Source organism: Panulirus ornatus, chromosome 6 (genome assembly GCF_036320965.1).
Source record: "Panulirus ornatus isolate Po-2019 chromosome 6, ASM3632096v1, whole genome shotgun sequence".
Lineage (NCBI taxonomy): Eukaryota > Metazoa > Arthropoda > Malacostraca > Decapoda > Palinuridae > Panulirus > Panulirus ornatus.
The window spans coordinates 2847959-2860039 of record NC_092229.1 but is presented as its reverse complement, the minus strand read 5'-3'; the positions used below and the strand labels follow the sequence as shown (position 1 = coordinate 2860039).

General features: G+C 35.0%; 1 protein-coding gene across 5 annotated transcripts in view; it reads left to right on the top strand.

Moving 5' to 3' along the window:
* The window catches only part of LOC139749000 (inositol polyphosphate-4-phosphatase type I A), a 229840-nt gene that overhangs the window by 169152 nt on the left and 48607 nt on the right, over window positions 1-12081 (top strand). For all 5 annotated transcript variants that reach the window (XM_071662368.1, XM_071662367.1, XM_071662366.1 and 2 more), the window contains one exon: window positions 1654-1744. In XM_071662368.1, coding sequence (XP_071518469.1) covers window positions 1654-1744 — 91 coding nt within the window. The remainder of the gene's footprint in view (window positions 1-1653; window positions 1745-12081) is intronic.

Genomic DNA, 12081 nt, shown 5'->3' with positions numbered 1-12081 from the left:
CATGGTCACCCGTTTTAGGGAGTTCCTAGAGGGAATGGGTATCAGAGATATAGAGTAGATGATTAGATAGATTACTTAAGGATTTTAAAGATCATTTATTGAATAAGTCATCATATTTGTTGTTTATTATTTTTTGTGTGACTTTCAAACTTTCCAGCTCTTCTTCTTTCTTCTTTGGAATTATGGAATATCACATCTCTGTTTTCCACCTTACATGTCACAAAACTAACCCATAGTATAGCTTAATATTGCTTTGTTTAAAACAAAATTTTGGATTTCTTTTTCCAATATCAATTGCACAAAAGAAAGCTAAGATTACAACTATTACAATATAAAGTACAGAGTACAGAGTGGCCATGTTGACACTACAAACATAATTTGACCACTAAACATGCATGCAACCTCGCACCACGATCATTTAGAGATTGAAGTCATCATTTATCAGATCAGTGTGTGTGTGTGTGTGTGTGTGTGTGTGTGTGTGTGTGTGTGTGTGTGTTATTGCAGATGGCAAGTATTCATCCCAGCAGGAATTTTGAATTATTCCACAAGTTACTTTTCTTGTTTCTTGAAGTTATTGGTGGTCCATCAAACAGAGAAAGGGTGCCCCAGGTATTGACTTTAATGATAAAGGGGTCTGTATCCTTAATATAAACTGCCTCGAGTATTTAAAATCTTTTTCTTTGATCTTGCAAAATTTCTTTTAATATTCATCTTCTTGTCCTTTGTTAAAGATTGTTGATGTTGTTGTTCCCAAAGATGTTTCCTGGGTCCTCCTTCTTGCAAGTGGGACGTCGTTCTTCTTGACACTCTCTGGTCATTAAGAAAAATCGTAATGAGGACTGTTCTCTATTGAAGAAGATCAGTATTGTCTATCTGTTCATGTGTAATATCAGAAATTGTGGGCCCCATTTCAATGATAGCTACATTCTTGGGACAACAACAATGATTGTCAATTCATAAGGCAGATTTTCAACTTTCTCTGAAACATAGTTTCTTCTCTTTTTAGCTTTTTATTTGCTTAGCCCCTTATGTGTTGTTTATGGCATACCTTTTGTGGAAGGTCTTTCCATGACTAAATTTTTCACCATAATAGAAAAGAAGACTCTCCAAAGGAATACAGTCAGTGGAAATGGCTTATTTGAAATTTAGTTTGGAGAGAGATGAGTGAATAAAGCAGAAATTAAGGGTGTTGATAAGTTACATATGAAATACATGACAGGTGAACTAAAAAGTAAAGAATCGAGATCTAAGACTGTTATAACATGGATGCATGGAGGATGAAAACGTAAGTTATTATTTAGTTGAGAAGATGAGGAAGGTGAAGACTGAGTTTGAAGTGTGAAAATGAAATGAAGGGTTTTGTGGAGAAGGGTGATAGCATGAAGGTATGGTTGGAGATGTGCAAAAATAGGAATGTCTGAAGGGCATGTTTTATATTGCACTAAGTAGAGCAAGATGCAGAATTGTGTAGGAAAATTTTATTGCACTATTGCTTTAACATTTTACAGAATGCATGTTGTATTTGTTATTTTATAAGAGTGTAAAAAGTACATATTTACCTCAGGTAAATTGGAGGTGACTTATGAGATAGATTCATAAAAGATTATAAAAAGCATCTGGTTGATATATTTATCGCTCTTTTCTTTCAAGGTGGAAGCTCTTCAGCAGCAGGTGACAGCCAGGCAGTCATCTTTACCCACAGACATTCATCGGCACCGTATCAACACAGGGGTCACTCTAGGTCAGTCAGGATTGACCTGTATTATTAGTTTGATTATTAAAGCTTTGTCCCATAGTCCATTAAAGTATGGATTACTTGCATAAACAGTGGTTTAGTGTAACAGTGATGATTTTTTTTTATTTTTGCTGTACATCACGAATGAATATGTTTAGTATTAGAATGTTCATATCCACAAACCAAATGCTGTTGTTGATTTTCATCTTGGTTTCTGAATAAGAGAGCAGCCTTTGGCTTGTTTTGGTTTAAAACATGCTCTGGTGAAAGTATAATAATTAAACTGCAACAAAGGTGTTCATTTAATGATGATGGTGCTATCTCATAGATAATTGCTGTTAATGCAAGTTCTAATATAATGTGTAAGATACACACCATATAGTGTACTTTGGCATGTTTTGTAATTGATGGTAAGAAATGACATTATTATTTAAGGATCTGAAAGAGCACAGTTTTACTCCCTAAAAAGAGGTGAATTGATTAGAATTTACCCCATTCAACTGTGAGAGAACGCAAGAAGCTGGCAAATGATTGTTTACAGGACTCGGTGATTAGTGAGTGGTGGGATGATGATGTTTGGCTAATAATGAGAGAGAAAAGAGAGGTGTATGGGCATTACCTGCAGAGAAGTAGTGCGAGTGATGGGGATTTTAATAGATAGCCACCACCTCCAGAGATGTGTCCTGCATTAAATTTTGGGTTTTAGAATCTTCATGTATGCATTTTTTTTTTTAGAGAGATGTTTAGAAGAGAAAGTATAACAGCTGATCTTTCACTTGATATTCATTGTTCTACTCTGAGACAGTGTGAGATAGTTTCATGATCTTGTTTTAGCTCATCTTTTTGGATCTGTTTTGATATGTCTAGCAATTTTCCTTGCTTTTTTCTGACAGGAATGAAGGCAGTGACACTTACTTCAAAGAAGAGTGCTCTCCAGAGCTTGTGGTTGTGATACTTGATATGAATGATCCTGGCTCTGTATGGATGAGATATTTTTTGTAAGGAAACTTGTTGCTTCCTCATCTCAGCCTAAAGTAGAACTGTTGAAGGTGTTGGATCTTCTAGTATCTGTTAGTGTTATGGGCAGTATGGATCTGAAGTGTCATCTTAAGAAAACTCTCTTTTTCTCATGGCTTTTAAGATCAAGATGGAAATTAACAAAATTCTTTCTGTGCTTAAGCTTGAGAACCTACTAAAGTTTAAAGATAGTCTTTTGTGGATAAGATTAGTTCAACTTAATTTTTTTCAATATAGTCCTAGAGTTATTTCTTACAAGAATAATATTCCTTTATATCCAGCCAGGATTCTTAAAGATTTTCATGGTCTTACCAAAAATATATTAGAACTTTTGCTTGTTCTTCCACTCTCCTTCAAATAAAGCCCTTATCAGCCAAGGCTGTTTGATAAAGCCTATGATATAGGGATAGTGGATTCTTCCTTGGCTTTCCTAAGGAACCTGTGCTTGGTTGAAATCAGCAAAAGGAGTCTTTGTCTCTTGATAAATACTTTTTTCCAGTGATACCTATGTTTAGATTTGGTTGATCTTCCTTTTGTGACTTTGAAGATGATGGTCTAGTTAGGGCTCAGTTGTTATTAAAGGCAAATGCTTACTTTGGTTTTGCTAGATTTTTATTTAAGTCTCTCCACTTTCTCTTGGTTATGCCTTCCAATGCTTATGTGGCTGTGTTCAGAGGTGAGAAATAAAGGTTCTGAGGAATAGAAAACTGTTACCACTGTAACAGAACCCTATCAGTATCCATTTATCATTCCTTCCTTTCCTTCCCTTCTTTTCATTTTGAAAAACCATTTCTTGATATCAGACACAAAAAGGCCCAGGTCTGTTACCAGTTGTCAATAAATGAAAATGTTTGCCATAGCATGATGCTGTAGTATCTCAGATGTGGATGGGATTCTTTATGGTAATTGAATTTTATAGATGAGCATCTGCCGGCCCCATAAGTTCTGTGATGATTAAAGGGAATGAAATCTCATGAATCCACCTTATTTTAGAGGGTAAATCAGTGTTTTATTCCCCAGTGAACAAGAGCTTTTTCAGATGCTCACACTGCTCTGCCTACAGTAGAGGTATTGATTTTTTAGCTTTCGAAATCTCCATTTTCAGTTTTGATTTTTTTTATTTTTCCACTTTTTTGTCCTTATTTCATTGCTCATACTGTGAATAACATTTTTCATGAAGGCATTTCATGGCAATGTAGGCCAAAGGAGTGTATTTAGGAGAGTAGTTGGATATCTTTATGAGGGCATTTTGTACTGAAGCTTTATTACTGGCAGGTTAGTGAGGTATTGTTCTTTGGATATCAAGGTGATATATCACTTGTTGCACTCAATGAATGATTTGGGACTGCAGTTGTTTAGATGTATTTGAACCTGGATGAAAAATGAATAAATTTCATTTATAAGGTCTTTCATAGAATTTTCATTGTTTACATCATGGGATATTCATGTAACCACTGTTCCCTTCTCAATACTGTGAATAAGGAATTGTAAATCAGAGATCTGTCATCACAGTTTGAGTTTCTATGAACTATTATACAAAGTATAAAAAAAAAAAAAAAAAAAAAAAAATTTAGCATGCATTAGGAGATGATGTGGGCATTGTTGTTTGGTGCCTTGTGAGGATACTATATTGGTCATTGTTTAGGAAAGACTGATATTTTGGTCTAACTTACACTTTTTTACTTTATGATATTAAACATATATGAATTCATCACATGATTTAGGCGGGGCACTGCTTAACTAGCCAAAGAAAGGTTGCATAGTGTTTCACCGAGAAAAGACAGGCTTAAAGAACTCTCATAGAACAGCTAGAAATGGAAGGAATCTTAAAATGAAGAATATGCATTTTCAGTAACAGTTGACTTCACTTCTCAAATAGCTAGAAATTCATATCTAAATATGAATTCACGGCCTTGAATGCTTATCCATGTGTTGCTGGACCTTACTTTAGTCACAGCTTTATTAATTTAAGGTGATCCAGAAGCATTTTATAGCAATCATGCTTCATTGCTGCAGCTTAGATATCACACACATATATGCTCAAATTACATTAAATTTATGGCATTTCAAAGAAGGCTGTCCACTGCACAAGAAGTTTGTAGCTTGTGTTTTGGCTCTAAGCTGTGTCACCTGACTTTTTAACTCTCTGAACAAGTACCTTATAGTAAACCTCACTAATAACCTCATGTAGCTTCCAATTAATATGCTGAAAAGCTTTGTTTGGCTTTCAGGCTCTGCATTATTCATTGCAAGACAATGCTTGCATGCTGTCTGAAATAGTTTTGATTTTGATTAGTCAGTTTCATTATTATAGGATATGCCTTTTATACTCCTATACACCTTAGTTATGGAAAAATATTACTACTATTGCCATACAACCTGTATATGGAGCTGCTGCAGCTTTAAGACTACACTTCATGCAGGAGCAAGGAAATGATGGACTCTTTTGGAGCGAGAAGGACTTTGACAAGACTCTACTCCTTTCGTTCTATTGATGATAATACAGCTTTGCCAAAAATTAATTTTAGCCATTAGTTTAACTACAAGCGGGCTGATTTTAGTAATGGCTGTTGAAAAGTAGTAATGGAAATATGTAGCATTTGTGACAGAAAGCTTTTGCTAGAGTTGATTGGAATGGTTGTGGAGTATACTAAAACTTTAAGGTTAGGGAAGCTACTGCTATTGGAAACAATGAAGAATTTTCAGAAAGAGTAGTGTATGTGTCAGTACAGGTAGGGGATTGAGTGAATGATTCGGGGTTGACACTGAGATAAGATGCTACATTATGCCTTTAAGTGTTCTTATTTTTGTTTTTTAAAAAGACCTATGAAAAACTTTTGCAAGAAATCCTGGCATGTTAGGAATTTTTAAAAGAAATAGAAAGAAGTGAAAGATGGAGTTTCTGTACACTCATGGCAGTGTCTTGATGGAGAGATATAAGAATTACAGCTGTATGTGAGTTTTGTGTATAAGAGGATGAAAGGAAAAGTGAATGGTGATAAGTAAATTAGTGGTGTTTGGGAAAGGGAATTCACAATGAAATCTGAAGAAATGGGAAGAAATTAGAAGGCATTCAGATTTTAAATATTTATGTAGTCGTTGGAGTAAACATGGTGGTTTGTATACTGAGATGTCTGAGAGAGTTATGATAGGTAGGCAAGTAGTTAGCAGTCTGTGTAAGATTATAAGGAATGCAGATGTGAACTGGGAGTGTAGTAAGGATTGTTTATACACTTCCTCACTCTACAATGATGTATAAGAATGATACATGGATTCTACATGTCATCTTTTTTTTTTTAGTACATAATTATCATCGCTGTTTCCCGCGTCAGCGAGTTAGTGCCAGGAAATAAACGAAGAATGGCCCAGCCACTTATATACATGTATATATACATATATACATTGGTATTGGTATTTAATGTTTATATGGATGAGGTATAATGTGAGGTGAGCTTGAGGTTGGGTGAAAGCTCCCTGCACTGCTGAAACATTATTAAGCCAAGTGAAGTTTACTGCAGTTGTATGCAGATGCTGCTGCTTTGGTAGCTAGATCAGAGGAGGAATTGAAAAGAAGTTAGCCTTAATTATTTGTGTAAGGAGGATGTTCATGGTAAATTTGAGAAGAAATAATAGTTTTTGAAAGGTATGGGATGTTGCAGTTTGATATTAAGTTGAATTGTGAAAAACATAAATGACTTTGGACTTTAGGGAGTTAAGTTCATTAAGGATGTTAGTACAAAAGTTGAAAATGAGAGCTGAGTTTTGTAAGGGAGAAAATTGAAGGTTTACTAAAAGGTGTGTTGGATAGAAGGAATTTAAGGGCAGAGTATGCAAAAAGTTTGCACAGAGTATTTGTCTGAACTCTATTGCATGTATGTGAAATCCAAATTTCTATGGGTCAAGATAGGTAAAACTTAGAAAATTGGTGATAGATGACTTATGTAGGAAAAATTAGGAAGATAGAAAATATAAAGGAGGAATATGTGTGAAAGATATGTGATGTAAAGTCATTTAAAAGCTGTATTGATGGAAATCTTTTATGATGGTAAGGTCATATGAAATGTGTTAGGTGATTGGATGGTCAAGATGTATATCAGAGTAAACTTTGATAAGATGGGTAGCTTTGATGAGAATTAATTAAGTTTAAAGATATTTCAGGTAAAGATGCCAGAGGAATGATTTTGGACTACTTACAATGGAGCTATTTTTTGTGTGAATGGAAAATTTGGTCTTACTTGACATGTCAGCTTAATGTGCAGTATTAAAAAGTAAAATGGGTTGATATTGCTGTGGAAGTTTATGTTTCATTGTTGCATAATGAACATGTAAATGTTTATGAATGAACTGAGAAGATATACTGTATGTGCCTGGTCCACTCCATGTTAATGAAAATGGAATCAGCAATGGTAAATGGATGGATAGACATAATTAGTGAAGTTACAGAGAGTGCTCTCAGTAGATGGATTTCTTGAGGTTGAAATTAAGAGTAAGATCACAGGACCAAGTGAGAAATAAAAAACTGGAATTAATTGTAGGATAGTGAAAGGAATGATTGTGGAAAGAAAAATGAAATGCTGAGGTGGTTGAGATAGGTGGGAGTAATAGGTACAGAGAGGATGATAAAGTGGGTGGATGTGAGTAAGATGAAAAAAGGATGGTGAAAAAGGACATAAAGAGTAAGGTGGAAGGACAGTTTAGGTTGTATGTGATCAAGAGGGTTGTAAGCAAGAAATATTAGGTATTGTGTAAGAATAGGGATGTTTGAGAAAGACATTGTGTACACCATATAGTAGTACAGTATGGGAAAGCATATTTAGAAAAGGTACATGGATTGGTACAGTAATTCATTGCTTACCTAATTGCATTCATAAGGTCCTATCATGACTATAATTATCTTGTATGTAATTATCTCTTTTTTGCAGTACAGGGAGGAAATCCTACACTTGCGGGGCCCCATCTCTTGAACTATCTTTACTATCATACAACTTTATAAGTTTGTGTATTCAGTCTCCTATCGCAGTTGTATCTTGTGTTTTCATTCACAATTCTGATACATTAGAGGTACTTAATTTCTTAACAAGTTCCTTGAACCTTAGTTTTGTGGTATTGTGTTGGCATTTAGAATGTAACATAAAAACATTTTTTCCTTACAACAGGATTGATGTATGAAGTGTTTTCTCACAAGAGCTTTGTGATATTCTGGTATGATAGTCTAACAAGAAATATTTGTGGAGACCCATGTTTTGGTGATACACTATGGACATATTGATGTTTTAGATAGACATCACACTTTCTGTGGGACTAACATTTTCTGGGGAGTCACTTAGAAGTATGGATAAAGGCTTAGAGATGGTGGCATAATACTTGAAAAGGATTGGTGGTTCCCTGGCTGTTCTTCAGTTTGAAAGTTTTGGAGCTAGATTGAAGGGTCCAGTTGTTAAGGGACAATACCACACTTGTGCATAATTAATGAACAAAGTTCTTCTTACTTCCCCTTTTGGAGTTTTTAGATCATATTCTTTACATGGGAGCATCAATGTAACAGTTCATTATAGTGTTCTTTTTTTCCTTCATATAGTTTGCAGCATTTGGAAAGATGCCATATCAAGGTTGAAGACTATATTGTCCAAATTGATAGGAGGATAAGTTGCCTTTGAGTGTATCTTATTAAGAGTGAATGTTAAAATGGATTCCTTTGCTACAGAGGATTTTTCCCATCTTACTGTCATTCTTCAGGTGGATCCCTTTTCCACAGCGGCATTTGTCCTCTTACTGTTGTAAGTTTCTCCATTTCTTTATTCAAAGGCAGTAGGGATCATTGCCATAACCTTAGTCTAAGATAGACTCAGCTGTCTTATTCATTTGATAAAAAGCATTTTGAAGGTGATTCAAAAATGAATTAGTTTTCAAAGTTTAGTGACGAATGTCTCTGAAGTGGGTATAGCAGCCCATATGCAAGAGGGTACTGTTGATGTATTAGTTCCTGCACAAGAGAGATGTCACCTACAAGGAAGGATCTAGCATCAGTCTTCATATTAGGATTGCTCTTCAAAACATATCTTTAGAAGGAAGCTTGGAGAATGCTTGAATAATGTCCAGTAGCATAATATCTGCAAATCCTGCTGTAATCATTTTGTTAATCTTGCATTTCTGAGATATTCTGAAGAATCTCTTGTAACTGCAGTCGGTATGTTTTGAATTTATTTTTCTCTTGTCATAAGCATGAAGCAAGTAGCAGCAGCTTAACAGGGGTGGTACTTAACAGCTGTGGTACTTGACATTAATTCAAGCCCTATGTGGAGTAAATTTGAATTATTTTTCGAAGTAAATCTGTTATACTGAAGCATTTTTATCTTTTCTCCAGTGTCTTCATTATTTGATTTATTTTGTTCATGATGAGTATGTATGTGAATGACTGGAAAATGAAGCACTGGATAGTGGGAGCTAGGTGTATGGCTCTACACTTAATTTTCTTTTTTATGAAGGTGCTGTTCATGATAGCTTTAGGATCAGAAAGAAGAGTTAGTGAAATTCATTTTGTAAGTAGGCATAAAAATGAAATTTTCAGATATCCTTTTTGGGTAAGGTTAATCCAGTCCAAAAAAATGCAGGTATTAAATTTAAGGAATGTACTTGTTTCAATATAGTTCTTGAAAAATTTCTTAAGAGGAACATTATCTTTAATGTCCACTTAAGAATGAAAAGATTTTCTTGAGTTCACAGAAAATTATTTAGTACTTTTGTGCTTCCAAGTCTCTTTAAGTATTTACCAGCAATTTGCATTCCTGGTTCGATTTGGAAGTTGGTTTTCCTTTCACAACCAGAGTTGTCAATCAGAGCCCATGATTTAAGGATAGTGGTTTCTTCCTTGGCTCTCTTGAGTGTATTAATGGTTTAGATGAACACCTTGTGTATTTTGCTTGACTTTCTTTGTGTGGCAATGAATACACCACCTTCAGAAGGGGATGATCCACAGCAGAGGTCATTTGTCATTAAGGGCTTTTCATTGCCTTAGTTTTCCTTGGCATTTTTCTTAAGTTGCTCCTCCTTCATGTGGATTTGCTTTTAAAAGTTCACAGGGTTCTCTGTGTAGATGAGAAATGTGTTTTGAAGGATAAAAAACTGTTTCTTTAACATACATTGAGACCAATGAGAATCTGTTAATTTTCCCTTCCCTTTCTACCCCCTCCCTTTTTGACAGAGTCACTTCTTGATTCTGGGCACTAACAGGCATAACGCATCATCACTACCACTGAATAAATGTGTGTGAGAGATATCTAGGTCCTACCTCACCCTTGTGCTGTGACATTATAGGCCTGGTCTAGTTATTGTGTGGTTGTCGAGTCCTGTGAACAAGCTTTTGTCTACTTAACATATTTTATGATGGATGTACCTCATTCTCAGGGGTAAAATGGTGTTTTAACCCTCAAACTGAAGAAGAGCTCTCTGAGATGAGATGCTCAGAGGGCTGTCTTACACAGAGAAATAGTTTCATCTTCCAATACTTACATTTCTTACATTTTTCTTACACCTTCCTTGGTGTTTGTAATGATCACCCAGTGAAATTCTTCATTATTGAAGATTTTCATTGCCTGTCTTAATGCACCTTGACTTGGCTGTTGTGTAGCTGTGTAGCATTCCAAAATTGACCTTTTTGGGTCTTTCCATTCCATCCTCACCATTTTTTCCTTCTCCCATTGTTTTCTTAGTTTTAGAGACAGGGCTTCCATCTGTATTGCCCATAGCAGTTCTCTTATGCTATTTCCTTCTTTGGGTACTCTTTCATCTTTTGATTAGAATTAGTCTTCATCTTGGTTGAATACTGCTGATCAGAATCTTTCTATGTTACTATCTTGAGTAAAGATTAATGCATATTGATATGATTATATATTATAGAAAAAACTGTTCAAGATAAACAACTGGTGGTGCCTGTCCACCAGTTTTGTAAGTGGTAGCTACATATGCATTGCAGTCAGATCACCCATAAGGATTGATATGCAGAGTTGAGACTGTAAGCCTATAGTTTATCAGTTGAGTAGAATTTCCGTAATTCTTAAGCTACAGCTTCCTTTTTACATTCTTGTATGGTATAGTTTCATCCATTGTTCTTTTGTGTCATATCAATACACCAAATCTAAACAACACCAATAGACATGTTTTATCAACTTTTGCTTTCTAATTTTTCTGTTCGCTTTACTGGGAGTTACTTAATTGTATCATGTTAGGAGAGTACATCCTTATAAATTCAGTCACCTTTCTATTCATATAGAATGCATCCTTGAAGCCCCATTGAGTGCAGGAAATCAATTTATTAAGATGGACTGCTTTGTAGACTATGATAAAAGAGGCTGGAAAATTGTATGCACCTGCTGCCAACCTCGTCTGGTATATAGTGCTTGTAGACCTAGAATTCCTGTGCCTTGTAGTCAGCCATCAGTCAGTGAGACCATGATAGTACCACTCCCATCTGTGAGGAGGAGGATAATTACTTGATGACTTTTATTTTGTTTGTGGACCATTATTTCTTGGACTCTAAAAGTCATCTGCTGTGAGTCATGGATACAGTACCTGGTGAAGATAGTTGGGTTTTCCTTGTGAAGGTTCAGCGACCTTAACTTGACTACCAGCATACATCTTTCAAATGTCCTGTGTCAGAGTACAGAAATCGGTCTCCACACAGAATTGATGTATGAGTTCCTTACATCTAGATTAAGCAAACCTAATTTATGATGCTTAGATATAATGACATTTTTGAGACATAGATATTAGTCAGGATATTTTTGTAATTCTATTATATGCATGTTTAAGTAGACCCTTTCTTGATTTTTAAAACCTTGCCTATTGTGTAGTGAATCTTGCTTGCTGTTTTTCATATCAACATAGTTACAGAAAAGAAGGTATGTGCTTGCCTGATGAAGGATTTTTGTGGGGTAGTGGTAGATGTGTTTTATCTGTAGAAATGACAGTATTAATTCTTGAATTATTACTTTCAACTTGTACAGTTTAGATGTTATAAGGTAAATGAAAAATAAAACTATATAAGTTATATATGATTGTGACAAGATTGATAGTGGACAGCTTATTGGAATGTTTCAAAGAATTGGTTGGACTTTTTGGAACTAATCAGTTTACTTTGTGATTGAAAAGGAAGAAAAGGGTTTACTTTGTGATTAAACAGGAAGAAAAAGTTCTAAAGACATGTTGTATGAATATAATCAGAGTGTTTGGTTATAAAGTACAGAATACTAAGTTAGGAAAACTTATATTCTATAAGTAACAGATGATGTAGAAAAAGAGAAAAGCAAGTCTCTTGTAATTTTGACAAC